General features: G+C 46.9%; 1 protein-coding gene across 17 annotated transcripts in view; it reads left to right on the top strand.

Moving 5' to 3' along the window:
- The window catches only part of LOC148478344 (receptor-type tyrosine-protein phosphatase F-like), a 944,179-nt gene that overhangs the window by 906,764 nt on the left and 22,002 nt on the right, over nucleotides 1–15,413 (top strand). For 10 of the 17 annotated variants that reach the window (XM_088455645.1, XM_088455647.1, XM_088455638.1 and 7 more), the window contains 10 exons: nucleotides 2,380–2,685; nucleotides 3,456–3,649; nucleotides 4,224–4,250; nucleotides 5,409–5,526; nucleotides 6,639–7,217; nucleotides 7,308–7,405; nucleotides 8,106–8,359; nucleotides 8,472–8,562; nucleotides 9,565–9,771; nucleotides 12,441–12,595. In XM_088455645.1, coding sequence (XP_088311771.1) covers nucleotides 2,380–2,685; nucleotides 3,456–3,649; nucleotides 4,224–4,250; nucleotides 5,409–5,526; nucleotides 6,639–7,217; nucleotides 7,308–7,405; nucleotides 8,106–8,359; nucleotides 8,472–8,562; nucleotides 9,565–9,771; nucleotides 12,441–12,595 — 2,029 coding nt within the window. The remainder of the gene's footprint in view (nucleotides 1–2,379; nucleotides 2,686–3,455; nucleotides 3,650–4,223; nucleotides 4,251–5,408; nucleotides 5,527–6,638; nucleotides 7,218–7,307; nucleotides 7,406–8,105; nucleotides 8,360–8,471; nucleotides 8,563–9,564; nucleotides 9,772–12,440; nucleotides 12,596–15,413) is intronic. The other 7 variants (XM_088455649.1, XM_088455646.1, XM_088455651.1 and 4 more) reach the window with 3 other exon arrangements.

The following is a 15,413-nucleotide window of genomic DNA, read 5'->3' as shown; positions in this document are numbered from 1 at the left end:
CTTATACGCCCTGTAATCTACCAGTGTAAAATGGGTCGGGAAAATTACTGAAATCTTCTGTAGAAAATTCACCTCCACCAGGAGAGAACAGTAGTATATGTGCCTGGGTTACACGAGGAGAGAACAGTAGTATATGTGCCTGGGTTACACCAGGTGAGAACAGTAGTATATGTGCCTGGGTTACACAAGGTGAGAACAGTAGTATATGTGCCTGGGTTACACCAGGAAAGAACAGTAGTATATGTACCTGGGTTACACCAGGAAAGAACAGTAGTATATGTGCCTGGGTTACACCAGGAGAGAACAGTAGTAGATGTGCCTGGGTTACACCAGGAGAGCACAGTAGTAGATGTGCCTGGGTTACACCAGGAGAGCACAGTAGTAGATGTGCCTGGGTTACACCAGGACAGAATACATTGCTGCATAAGCGATCATAACACTTATAATAAGCAGCTGGGCGTAAGTAACAAAGTGTTAGGTGCCCTTGTGGGGAGTAAGGAGTAGATGAAAGTATAAGTAAGGAGAAGCACATTAGGGAAGAGGGCTCTGCTCGTGAGAGCTTACATTCTAAAGGGGAGGGGCAGACAAACAGATGTGACACAGATGGGGTAGACAGGGAGGAAGGAACATGGAGCTCAATCCATATAAATGGTAGCCAAAAGGTTTTTTACTCTCCGTCTCCACGGCTGATTCTGATTTGGGAGCAAAGCAAACATAAAAGCTAGCAAGGGCAAACCATGTAGCAATACAAGGGGTGCAAATGCAGTATTTACCCTGCACGCTAAGTAAATAATGTCTGCTTTTGCATGTGGTTCACAAATACTGGACAGCTTTATTGTTACACTGAAATTTATATTTGAGTTAGGACAAACCTCTCTAACATTTACAGTAAATCACCCTGCAGATTACATCTGCCCCCCTGCAGTGCAGCATGGTGCAAAGTTACTGCTCTTTTTTGCTTTGCGCCCAACACAAAATCGGCCCCTTTCTATCTTCCAGAAGCATCTACAGCATTGGATACAGACTGACGTTCTGAGGGCAGTTACAAGGGCCGGGAAGAGGGTGTGCCCCTTGGGATGCTCTTGGCATATACGTAGGGGCACTAGACAACTTCAGTAACATCAAAGAGGCAAAATATCCTTCGTGATGAATCTTGTTCTTACCACGAAATGCCTCCGTCCGTTAGCGAATTAAACGGCTGCATTCTCAGCCCACAGCACTGCCGCCACCACTGTATAACATCTATATAACCACTGTATAACATCTATATAACCACTGTATAACATCTATATAACCACTGTATAACATCTATATAACCTATAAGGTCCAGATGTCAGTGTGCCGTCATTCTCATACCCCAAATGGCTCCATTTCCAATAGAATCCATGACCTGTTACATATTGCTCTACCCCAACTGGGATTGCTGCCTCTTCTCAATGCATGTAGAATGTGTGATACTGGGAACCTGCATGAAGGCAGCTTGTTAATGATGACATTTCATTACATATGTCCGTGCCGTGTGATTGCTTTTACTGCATCATGTAGTTGTGTGACTGTTACACTGTTTTGTCACCAAATAGCAACTGTTTACTATGGATGAAGGGGTGCGCTTAACGCTGGATCAGACTGCAAAGCTGGGTGCACACTGATAGATATATCGGCCATTCCATTGAATGGCCGATATATTTATAGTACAGAGACATATCTGATCGGCCGTGCAGCACAGCAGATGCTGCTGGTGTGTACTGGCGGCTCGCTGATCGCCTGTACACATGCTGCAGGGACCCGCCGATGAGTGACCGCTCAACCGGGCGGGCAAATTTTAAATGCCCGCTCAGTTGTGACATCAGGCCCAGCACATCGGGCAGATAATTAGCAAGTGTGTATGCAGCTTAACTATGTAACATCTAATTCTTACTGCCGATGATGGGTTATTCTCATATAGCAGTGTCCGCTCTGCTGTGTTTTATTTAACTACCTGGAATCCCAATCAGGGATATATATATATATATATCTATATATATCTATATCTATATATATCTATATCTTAGCTCTCAATGTGGCATATTGTTAGTGATATCTAAGTTAGGACCATGGCTGTAGCACTGCAGTAGCTGTGGAACTACAAGCTCCAGCATGGCTCATGTGGTTTTTCAGATATTGGGAAAGTACTTCTTCCAGCATGTCCTGAGGCCCTCAGTGCATGATGGGATTTGTAGTTCTGCTAATCTGAAATGCTTACTGGCATGGGGGTAAACAGAGCTTTGCTATTGGTAACAGTGTGACACTGTGTTTTATTTTGCATCCCTGTCATTGTGCATCGTGTTCATCTTCCCTCCCTTGCCTGCTTTTTTTTTTTTTCTTTAATTTCATCCTCAGCACCATCTGCCCCTCCGCAGGATGTGGAGTGTACCAGTCTTAGTTCCACCGCCATCCGGGTAAGTTGGGTGGCTCCGCCAGTCTCCAGCCGCAATGGGGCCCTGACCCGCTATTCTCTGGCCTACCAAGCCGTGGCTGGGGAGGACACATCCCGGCATATTGTGGACAGTATCCCGCCAGACTTATCCAGTTGGGAGATCAAGGATCTGGAGAAATGGACAGAGTACAGAGTATGGGTGCGAGCTCATACAGACGTAGGGGCCGGGCCTGAGAGCTCACCCGTCATTGTGCGGACAGATGAGGATGGTAAGTGCCCGGGAGCCACTCTCACCTCTCTGCACAATGGGCATCACTCTCACCCTGCTTATCTCACTCCTCTCAACTCTCCTGAGACGCAGCGCGGAGCTGGCGGCTTTCACCCTTTCATGTCCTGATGCTTCCCCTGTCCTGTGCGGAGGAGATCGCTGCTCTGACAGCATTGTTTGAAGTTGATCCATGACAGTGCGTAGAATGAGGGATCTCACACACATAGATTTCTCTTCAGAGAAGCGCTGGTTTTGGTTCCTGATTTGTTTACTTCATTGTGTTCTATAAAAACACGTACAAGTACATCTGAATTCCAAATAGCTGTCCAAATCTGAATTGATACCGTGATCATTTTAATTACGGCATCACAACTAAAACATGAAGTGAACCGTTAACGTTTTAAATATGGAAAGTTTTATGGTGTTGGACAATCCCTTGTGTTACCAGCTGAGGGGACACTTGAATGGAATAAGTGCCAGGCTATAGAAGGCGGCAAGTGATTGCGTATGAGCGGTATACAGCCAGTCACTGCTGCCCTCTCGCTCCCAGTGCCCCCCCAGGCATTTGCTACAGGAGTCAGCTGGTAACACCAGGGGTGGTCCAACCTGTATACAGCAGCTCATTAGTACTCATGCTGTACCTCAAGCAGTGCTGGACAGTCTCACCACCTCTTCTTGGTAGTCTAGAACCTCTACGCGGACTGTTCTCTGTTTCACAATTCTGTGCACTTTGTGTGGAGGGTTTATTGCCGTGTCCCTGTCTTACTCCAGTGCCCAGTGCACCACCAAGGAAGGTGGAGGTGGACTCTGTGAATTCCACATCCGTGCGTGTGACCTGGAGGTCGCCTCTTCCCACCAAGCAAAACGGCCAGATACGGGGTTACCAGGTGACTTATGTTCGCTTGGAAGGCGGAGAACCTCGGGGAAACCCCATCATTAAGGACGTCATGCTGGCAGAAGCTCAGGTAAGGAACGTGACATGCCCACCTACTGCTGAGACTATTCTGGTGATACCCACATAATATTCATTCAGAGGCTGGCAAGATTTGGACCTAGACGTTGGGTCTCCACTTTTCACCCCCCCCCCCCTCTTCCTCCCCTTCCCCAAATGACTAATACAGCCCAGATTGCAGCACTCGCACTCGAGTGTTCTGCATAGTGACTAGTTCGGATTTTCCCGCCAAAATCTGATTTATTTATTTTTTCCACCAAAAATCGTGTCTCAGAAAAAGACAACGTCATCTTTCATGGACTAAAGTCCATGAAAGATGATGTTTTGCCTCTTTCTGAGACCCGATTTTTGTCGGGGAAAATCCGAACTAATCCGAGCCTGCACATCCCTAATAGTGACGCATGTCCCCTCTATGTAGCAGCACTAATAATAACAGTATATTTCTTACACACCTACGACCCTCCATTAACTGTATTTCCCAAGTAACCCGGCATGTCATTCTCCTCTAAGAAGCAGCTCTGCTGTAGTAACCCAGTGACACTTTGCCTGCATATCCCACTTACCCCTCTTCTCTCTGTCCCTACCAGTGGAGACCTGAGGAGTCCGCAGATTACGTGAGTATCTCATGTTTGGCACCTGTGGGCAGATTGCGTGATCGCATTGTGTCTGCAGAGAGCAGGGGGCTGTCACAGAGCTGGTCATCAAACCGTATCAATCTGTCCCTAGGTAATATAACTTTAAGGTGACCTATTTGTACAGGTAACACTGTTTTTTTTAAAAAATAAAAAATTGAAAGACTCAACTTCCCACAGTATCAGGTTGTTTTTTTTTTAGACTACCAGGATAGCTGCTGAATCTGTCTCCTCTCTTTCATGTGTCGTAGAAAAGGTTATCGGGAAAGAGCGGAAGCACCAAGACATAAATTATTAAATGAGCAATGTAGTTTTAATATTCCAGTGTATGAGAAGGTATTCTGACAAGCTGACATGCCCCTTTTTAAGGGCGAGGGTGTAAATGCCAACCGTATCAGCAGAAGCTCTCACCGTCAGTATATACCAGGCAGGGAGGGCAATGAGGTCTCTGACAGCCCCCATGTTCTTTTTGCGTAATCATTGGTTCAATGACGGGACTCTGCATTCTATAGCCTGCTGGTTACATCATCTCCCTCTCTCTCTGCCTCCTTCCTCTGCTTATCGCCCTCCCAGTCCTGGTTTCAGGCATGGAGAGGGGCACAGTTTTTGCATGGAGATTAGGGTTTGATCGGGGCTCAGGACGGGTTATCGTCTCAGCATTACCTCTCCCTTCTGTTTGGTTGTTGTGATTCTCAGCGGGAAATCATGGGGGCATAATGATTGGGGTTTTTTGTTATGTGTAAATTGCATTTCACTCTGTCATATTCCTCCATTACTAAATTACAAATATACGACAGTATTTCTGTGTTTCTACTAGGCCTGCCCACTTTATTGCATTACACAGTGAACGCTGCAACGTCCACTCCTTGCAGAATTACTAAGATGCTCCGTCGATAATTATCCTACAGAGCACAGGAATATTTTTTGCTTTCCTCCTCACATAAGTGATTTGCAGCGCACTCAGCCACTTATCCCCCTCAGAGCGAGATTCTAACCTTTGAAATATAGCAGAGTATACTTTACATGTTCCCGCAGCTCCCCCTCCTGTGTGAATGCAGTACTGCAGCTATGCTTTGAATAAACCTTGCTAGCATTTTGTTTTTTATTGTTCCCCCCCCCCCCCCCACCACCACATTTCAGGAATCTGTGATAACTGGGCTCTCTCCAGAGACCACCTATTCCATCACATTGGCTGCTTACACCACGAAAGGAGATGGCGCCCGGAGTAAACCCAAAATTGTGACCACCACAGGAGCATGTGAGTACCACCAGAGAACCCATCGGGGCTGATTTTAAATCAGAGTTTGTATCTGCGACTTTTGCCATAGTTGTGTCTGCGACTTTTGCCATAGTTGTGTCTGCGACTTTTGCCATAGTTGTGTCTGCGACTTTTGCCATAGTTGTGTCTGCGACTTTTGCCATAGTTGTGTCTGCGACTTTTGCCATAGTTGTGTCTGCGACTTTTGCCATAGTTGTGTCTGCGACTTTTGCCATAGTTGTGTCTGCGACTTTTGCCATAGTTGTGTCTGCGACTTTATGCAAGTACCGCTACAAGCCCTTCTCTGGCGCACAGCCGAGCGTATGAAGGACTGAGACGCCCACTCTGAGAGTCTTTAGAAGCTAAAATAATGCTTGGTGCGTCCTCAGAAGCGTGCACCAGCCTAATGCTAGGCGCAGCTTCTCCGTCACAGTATGGCCTCCAGTGTGAGCGATGATGCGTCAGAGTTCGCAATCAGTTTAGCGGTCGCGCCCGTGACACTCTCATTACACCACCATAAGATGGACAATCTTCTCGCGTCTAAATTGCCATCTCCCAGTCACCGGTCAGGAAAGCCCAGCACATTCCCAGTACACTTTCAGTACCATGGGTCTCAATCGCTACTGCGGTTCTCTGTGTGTACACACCGTGCAATGCATGCGCTGTGCGACTTTTTAACGACTTAACTAGCGGTTGAAAAAAACTAGACATTTGCGCAAATATCAGCATTGCGTACGACGCAGAATCAGCCCCATCATTTTCTGTGTGTTACCGTAAAGTAAAACCACTACATTTAATTTTGACTCCTAATATCCTTTGCTCTTACGAAATATCTTATATCTTTTAATAATGAGAATATAGAGAATCTTATTTCACGCATTGGCGTATCTATAATGAGTGCAGGGTGTGCGCTGCACATAGGCCCCTGGGTCCCTATATTATATTATACTTACCTCTCTGCGTCCAGCGTTGTCCGGTGCTGCCGATAGAAATCACTGGGAAAATGGCCATTTTCCTGGCGATTTGCACATGCGCAATAGAAAAGTCTCCAGCAACATAGCACGGGCGCCATGTTCCCGTCGTTGATAAATATATCTCTCTATGGTTCTCAGTGCTCGGGAAGCCCAGCATGGTGATTGACACAACATCTCAGAACACGGCACTCATCCAGTGGCACCCGCCCAGAGAGATAGTGGGAGAGCTGCTCGGGTACCGCCTGCAGTATAAACGCGTGGACGAGGAGAGGTTCATCACTATGGACTTTGGGAAGAACCAGCATCACTTCACAGTGACCAAACTTCACAAGGGCGCCACCTACGTCATCAAACTGTGCGCCAAGAACCGGGCCGGCTTCGGGGAGGAATTAGAGAAGGAGATCTCTACGACGGAGGACGTGCCCAGTGGGTTCCCACAAAACCTGCAGGTGGTCGGACTCACCACATCCACTACAGAAGTCTCCTGGGATCCACCCGTGCTGTCGGAACGCAACGGAGACATCACCAACTACACGGTGGTGTACCGGGACATCAACAGCCCACAGGAGCTCACCAACGTCACCCGTGACACTCACATCACACTGGTCAACCTCAAACCAGACACTACCTACGATATTAAGGTCAGGGCAAGGACTGGCAAGGGAGCCGGACCTCTGAGCCCCAGCATACAGTCACGCACCATGCCTGTGGATCAAGGTAAGGCTCAAAAGAGGACAATGGCAGTTTTGTTGCAGTGTGTATGTGTTATCCGGAGCTATGATAGACGGCCTGTTTCTCTTCTTCCAGTGTTTGCTAAGAACTTCAGAGTGAATGCGGTGATGAAAACATCGGTCTTGCTGAGCTGGGAAGTTCCTGACTCGTACAAGCCAGCCGTGCCTTTTAAGGTTAGCGTTCCAGAACAGGAGTCCAGCAGTGCTCCTCTGTAATGCTATGCTGCTTGAGGTGGCTGCAGAGGGCTTTGGATCGAGGCTTGGAACATTGGCTGAGGGACAAGCTGTTGTCTGACTTTTACAGGGCTTTCATTGCTGTGCAGTTATTTGTCTTACACCAAGTATCTCTGCAGTCATTGTGTTATGGTGTCCACACAGCTGGTACTCCCAGGGGTTAAATGTCACTACAAAGTGGGATGTGGATGGAGATATATTATTTATACAGAGACCCAGAGCAGATAAGACCTACGTATAAACTATTAGGATTTGTAACAAGCAATCTCACCGTAACTCTGAAACTAAAACGCCATTCAGCTAGTTTATCTAGCACACAAAACAAGACGGGCTGCAACTTCATTTAGCAAAATGCATCTTTTAGATCTATTAAGCCTAGGTTATTTTTAAATAACTAGAAGCTACATCAAGGTGGACACTGCAATTGGACCGCCTCCCCGGCTGTCCCAGACCCCCCAAACACGACCGGGGCCAGGTAACCTGAGCCCCCCTAGTATATACCACATTAGTTGTATGTGCGTTCCCCCTTAGGAAGAAGTGTCACAGAAGAAGAGGAACAGTCATCTAGAAAGACAGCAGAGTTTACTGACTGCCAGTCGTTTGATTTTGTATTCTCACAACTCCCTCCTCATCCTTCCAGATTCTGTACAACAACCTGAATGTGGAGGTGGACGGTCACTCCATGCGTAAACTGATCAACAACCTCCAGCCGGACACGGACTATTCCTTTGTGCTCATGAACCGGGGAAGCAGTGCCGGTGGGCTGCAGCACCGAGTGTCTATCCGTACGGCGCCCGATGTCCTGCAAAGCAAGCCTTCATCCGCCAGCAAGTATATGGAGGAGGGCAGATTCACTCTGCACTTGCCGAGAGTACAGACCACATCTCCGGTGAGGTGAGGACCCCCGGACATTGTGTTCTAGAAGCTCAGTGTTACTCTGCGTCTTGGGTGCTGCCCACATATCTCCCCACGTTCCCTCAGCGCCCCTATCCTTCTGTGTTGACAGGTGGTATTACATTGTGGTGGTTCCACTGGACAGTTCCAGCAGGGATCTGAGTGCTCGGTGGCAAAGCCCAGAGGAGATGGAGCTGGAACAGGTGAGTACTATGACGTTTCTGTGATCTCACAGCCTTGCTGATAGTTAAAGGGACATTAGACTATATTTACTTTATTGTTTATAAATCAGCTGGTCATGTTTTGAAACCTGCAATTATTGGTTGGGGGTGTTTAGTCATAAATATATGAACATTAATGGACACTGTTATGTCGACCTTCCTCCTCACTTTCTCTGTCTTTGTATATTACTTAGTGGAGGTATCAACTATTGCTGTTACCACTCAGAAGAAAATAGAGGCTCATTCGGACGAGAACGCAACTTTTTTCTCAAGCTGCGTCCTATGTGAAGGGGGGTATTGCTTTATTATGCAGAGCTTAGAGGAGACCATTTTGTTGTGGTAACATCCAAGTTTCTACTTCAGGTTCCATAGGGGGTCCACAGGGTTGACCTTGGGGTATAGCTGGATCTGGATCCACGGGCACCACGCACCACGCTGCTCCCACTGGGTCCATCCTCCTATATACCCTGCCCCAGCCACAGGCACTTCAGTTTTAGTTGGTGCCTGGCCAGAGTCGGGTCACCCTAGCGCAGGGGGGCTGCTGGGCAGCCCCTAAGCTAACAATCCAGTGCATCCGGGGAGCAGCAAAGCTTTAACTGCCCGTGGATCCAGATCCAGCTATACCCCAAGGTCAACCCTGTGGACCCTATGGACCTCGTAGAAACAGAGATAACGGAAGTAAGTTCTTCCCATATCTCTTGTTATTTCATTGCCACCCATGTGGACAACATGCTCTGCATCACTATTTCCCAATGGTTTATCAATTGAGTCAAAAAACGGCTCGTACGGATGAGCTCTGAAGTGGAAAATCACATTGTGAACAAAACGTAAAAGACTTAGTATGAATTTTGAGTTGTAGGGGTAGCAAAGCTGTGCAGCTAGTTAACTACTTGTCTGATATAAGCGACTCCATTAAAACATTAATATTTGGATATTGACAATCTTTTAATAATCTGCAACTCCGTAAACCCGTCTTCATCTTAGATCCTAGAAGCCATTAATCAGGGGTCCCGTCGGCAAAGAAGACAAGCAAGCAGGAACAAGCCATACATAGCAGCCCGGGTGAACGCTCTCCCAGAATCCTTTACTCTAGGCGACAATAAGGAATATAACGGTTTCCTCAACAAGCCCCTGAATGCAGAATTGAGCTATACCTGCTTTGTGCTGGCTGCGCTGGAAGACGGTGACACGGTGAGTGAGAGGGGCCCTTTAATGTGTACATTCTTCTGATCATTTACACGCTAATAAAGCAACAGAAAATAGCCCGAGCTGCCTTAAGCCTGAGCTGGCCAATGTAAGAACGTGTTTCCCAGATCTCCCAGCAGAATACACAGCATAGATCAGCATTTTTGGTTTTGGGCTGTGCTGCTTAAATAAATTACCCAGCAGGAAATGTTTGTGTGAAATTCATTGGTTGTAAAACTAGTCCTTATGGAGCTGTAATTGTTCACGATTTCAGGAATATCTTGTACTGCCGGAACTGGAATGCCTGTAAATACTGAGATGTTACTGCTCCATGAGGAATGTTGTCTGAATCACTGCTCTTATTAACAACCGTCATCTGTAAATGTCTAGATAAATAGAAAATATCTATTACAGACAACAGGTGTTGTGGAAGATTTTAGCGTTATTACTATTACTATTAACGCCAAGCGTCTCCCCCTGTCTATGTCCCTAAACAATATTTTTTAAGAGAGACATTGGGGTAGATGTATCAAATTTTGGAAAGAGCTAAAGTGGAGAGCGAAAGTACCAACCAATCAGCTTCTTACTGCCATTTTACAGGCTGTACTAGAAATATGACAGAAGCCGATTGGCTGATATTATTTCTCTCACATACATCTCCCCCACTTTGAGTGGAGGTGAAAATGGTGTAAATTTTGGAATTATTTATGATGCACAAACATCAGATTTGGTTGGTCAACTTGGTTATATTTTTCAGTGTGTGTGTGTGTGGTCACAACTTAAGTATTTACGACCTAAATGATTTTGATTTGACCTGGCGATATGGAAAATCAGGTGGGCTAATGGCCTCCGCTGGCTTATGAGGCAGATGACCTTTTAAATTCTACTCTACTTCTCTACACAGCTGACCAATTGGCTCACGTGGGTTCTGCTATTATAAATAAGTCAGTCTGGGGGGTGTTTACTGAGGAAAGGGGAGGGGGCCTTTATAAGTCCATTTCTCGCAGCACCTCAAACACAAGCTTTCTAAAATGGAGCTAATAATCCCTCCAGCCAGCAGAAGCTACTTTCCTTCTCAGGGCCAGATTCAGAGATGTACACTGATTCCATTACAGCTGCGATTTCACACACAATGCAGCTGCGAAAATAGCCTAATAGTTCCAAAGCTTACTAGGGCATAAGGGCGCCCCCTGCTGCCTTCTCATATGCGTATGACGTCGCTTACCTGCTTCAATATCTGTAACACCGATGCACATCGAGCGGCCATCTTGTCCTTGCAGCAGGTCTGACTAGCCGCAGACTCGGCAGCTCTCCTGACACACAGAGGTCTCTCGTGCTGCGTAGGAGGTCACAAGGGCTAATTTATGCAGGCCCGGCCAGGCACGCCTGCGTTTTTCTGACCACCTCCCCCAAATGCTGACTACCCGTCACTCACTTTGCGAATGGGTTGTCTGTGGGTGCGGAATCGCAACACAATTGCTGCACGTGCGCAGTGAGGCTTATACGCAAGCACATTGGCAAATAATCGCTCCATCTGCGTAAAAATCACCATTGCGTCAGTCTCTCAATCGGGCTCTCAGTTTCCTGTTTCCGGGTACAGGTGTTTTTTCGGGGCTGTAGTCAAAAGGTTGTCGACAGTTAAGATTTCGACATTGTCAAAATATCAACAGGCAACTAACCCTAATATCGACATTCTGACAATGACGACATTTCCCACTTCATGATTGTGAGTACGCCGACACGGCGTACTCACAATGATGACGTAGGAAATTTCATCATTTTCAGAATGTGGATATTAGGGTTAGGCTGCTGGCGGGATAGTTAGGGTTAGGCTGCAGGGGAGGGGGGGTTAGGATGAGGCGCTAAGGGGGAGGGTTTTCAAATTCCAGAACCACCCACATAACCTCCATAAGTTATTCTACCCAATTACTGACCCCAAAACCAGCATTGCTATATGGTTGGATCATACAGCCCACCAAGCACCTTTCCCAGCGCAATCTGGCTGGACCAATATGCAATATATGGCATTTATCGCATAGATCAGACTCCTGGATCCCTATAGACCAGTGATTCCCAACCTCGGTCCTCAAGGCACACTAACAGTCCTGGTTTTGGTGATCTCCAGGCTTGAGCACAAATGGTTAAATCAAAATAACTGAGGTACTAATTAAGTCACCTGTGCTCCAGTATGACTATCCTCAAAACCTGGACTGTTAGTGTCCCTTGAGGACCGTGGTTGGGAACCTCTGCTATAGACTGTAAGACTGTAAGGAGGGCCCTCTTTGCTCATTGTCAGTGTGTTAGTGCACATCCTTGTTTTATCACGGTGTCTGTTCCCAGGTGACGAGCATGTCCAGCTTCCATTGCTTCTCAGACATACCGGCTTATGGCACTGATTGGATGTGTGAAATCTGACCATCCAAACTGCTCACAGATCTGATTGCAGTGACCGATATGATCACATTGTGTTATGTCTGACCAGCATGAGGAAAGAACATACTTTTGGGGATGCCAACTTTACCGAAAACACTTTATTATTAATAATAAGTGGTGAGAAGAAGGGCGGACACCTCTCTCTGCCGGGATGATATATGTCTAGTTTATAAGAGATCCTCCTATAGTCCTTTATTACCCATTGATGACACCCTGCTGACTTTGCCTCCTCGGTTTTGCAGAAGAAGTATGCGGCTAGCCCATATTCCGATCGCATTGTGGTGGAGGTGTTCTCATCTCGGCAGCAGGAAGAACCCGAGATGTTATGGGTGATGGGACCTGTCCTGGCTGTGATCCTCATCATCATCATCGTAATTGCTATCCTTCTATTCAAAAGGTAAGTGTCCCGGTCAGTCTCTTCTGTGACCCTCTGCCAGCCCTCCTGGGCGCTCGGGATTGGCAGCGCTGACCACGTAACTGTAAGTTCTGTCTCCGGGCACAAAACCGTGGGCTGGAGGCCTTGTTATGTCCCTTCTTCTTCCCCTGCCTTTTTCTCTTGTCTCATTTAATGTATTTGGTTCTTCTCTTTGATGCCTGTCCTGGACACAGTAAGCAGGAGAGGTAGGATGGTGCTATGTTCTTTTCTCATTTTATACACCGTACAGTAGACTGGGTATGAGCAATGACAATGAGAATAACTCGCTGCCAATTCTATAATGATGCTCTCAGGTTAGAACGGCTGTAAACGGATGTTGTTTACACTTGGCCTGGCCAACCCGTGGCTCTCCAGCTGTTGTGAAACTACAAGTCCCAGCATGCACTGACACAGTTTTAGCATTCCCTAATAGCAGAACTGTGGCATGGCATGCTGGGACTTGTCGTTTCACAACAGCTGGAGAGACACGGGTTGGCCAGACATGGGTTTAAAGAGGGTTACGTTTTAGTTTATTGCATACAGCAGAGAGGTTTGGTGGAACTATTTGCCTGCAGAGAATGCTGGGACTTTTAGTCCCACGCAAGCTTCAAGCCATCGGGCTCTCTAGCTTTGATGTGCTGTTTTAAATCCTCTTATTTAGCTCTTTGTTTTAAGCAATCATTTACTGTAGGGTAAAGGTCACCCTTAGTCATTAAATAAAGGGCATCTACACTTAAAACAAGGGGATCCGGGTAGTGAGAACCGCAAACCGATTACGACCCGCACATCCTTTAGTTGTGCATCGTTATACACCCAACGCATGTCAGGACGCGCCACCTTCATTAATGCAGCCTGCACCCACGTTACAGATATGCCTAGTAGAGAGGCCACTTAAAAATCAACTTACTTCCACTTTACATTCCCATTTTCTCCTAAAATACTGCTCTGTTTATCCTTATTCATGTCTTTAATAAGTTATTAGATTGGGGGTACATTGGGTCTATATAGCGTGTTTTACTATTGTTGTTATTTTATTTGAATGAATTTATGGCGTTGGCTGAAGTGCGCCTTGATATATATTTTTTCCTTTAAATGGATTGTGCAAAATACTCTCCACTAGAGGTATTGGGTGAGACCTAATTTCAACCACCTCGGATGAAAGTCCCTTATTTATACATATATAATTATTCTCTGCACCCTCCTGTAATCAGTAACTACCTCCTACCGCGCAGATTGCGTCAGTGACGGTGGCGGTAATTCTCTGTAAACTCAATCATCCTGGATATTGTTTTATGCCGGATACACACTGGGCGAGGCGATATCTTATTGCTGACACTGGCCGACACACACGTCTGTGTCATTCACAGACATATCGCGTCGGCTGTGCTGCACAGCCAATGCCCAATATGTCTGCGGATATATTGGAGCATCGTGCTGTGTGTACGGGCGGTCAGCAGAACGCCAGTACACTTGCTGCAGAGGGGACACCGGGGAGGGGGCGCAGCGCTTCCCCCCCGGCCAGTTACACACTGAACAACCATCACTGCCATCATCTGTAGACATATCTTTCAGGTGTGTCCCCAGCTTTACCCTGCAGAATGGCTGAAGTTGACACTCATGCTGTTGACAGGGTATAGTCCCCAGGAGAATGCTGACGCGGAAGTACTGTTATTTAAATCTCGTTAAACGTGTCGGCATTATAACTTTAAACATGTTACTTAACAATATCTGCATCATAACCTTAATCAACTTTATATAACATTATTTACTGCTTCAGCATTCTCCACTAGATATCACGCTGTCGACATTTCGGCTGTCGGCAGTGTAGTTGTCGACATATCATACCCATCGTCTGCGTAGGTCCATCTTTCTGCAAGCGTCTGTGTCCTTTTACAGCCTCACAGACATGCAGACTGGTGTAACTGGAGAAGGCTGTGGGCCTAATTCAGACTCAGCGCTCGCGAGCGGGTCGATGTTGCCCAAGTGCGCATGCGTACGACGGAGGCGGCTCCGTTGTGCTCATGCACGAGACCCGAATAACGACGGCCAAGCCGTCGTTATGGGTCTCGCACCAAAGGGGGCGTGCTGTCGATGGTGATTCCCATGGAAACGCCTACGGTCTGGGGCCGGCCCTACTGACATCACTAGTGATGTCAGTGGGAGTGCTTTTGGCTCTGATAGAGCCAAAATCACTCCAGGGCTTGCGGCAGCGAGACCCTACTGCAGGGTCTCGTCACAAGCCCGATGGTCGCGATGGTCATCATTTTGGCCGCTCGCTATAGCTGTGGGTGGTCACCCACAGCTATGCGAGCGGCCAGGAGGCCGCTTCAAAAAGGAGGAGGGACGGCCCTGATTCAGAGCGAGCGCTCTGTCAGAGTGTCCGGCTCTGAATCAGGGCCAGTGTTCCCAGTGTCCCCAACATCACAACCATCCACAGTCCTAAGCCTTTACATAAATATAGTAAGAGTAATAAATAGGGTACATTTTATTTATTATAAAACGAGTACTATAGACGAAATAGGCAGACTTTAATTCTAGTAAATTCCCCAAATACCCCCACTCCCTGCTTCCCGCTGCGTACCCGGTTTACTGAAGAAGCACGCTGAGAGCAGGCAGCGGGCTGGGAATGGCAATTATGGAACACAGAGATTGGAATGTAAAGTGTATTTTGTTATTAGTGCACACGTAAGGCTGTACCTGCACCTTTATGGTGGTAGACACAGAATATTTAAAAATGTCATTATTTAGGGATCATTCACAAACATTGCATTTAGTTGGAACACGTGCACTGTGCCACGGC

The sequence above is a fragment of the Taudactylus pleione genome, unplaced genomic scaffold (assembly GCF_031769625.1).
Source record: "Taudactylus pleione unplaced genomic scaffold, aTauple2 ptg000662l, whole genome shotgun sequence".
NCBI lineage: Eukaryota > Metazoa > Chordata > Amphibia > Anura > Myobatrachidae > Taudactylus > Taudactylus pleione.
Note: the sequence above shows the minus strand (reverse complement) of the source record. Positions and strands in the feature narration are given on the sequence as shown.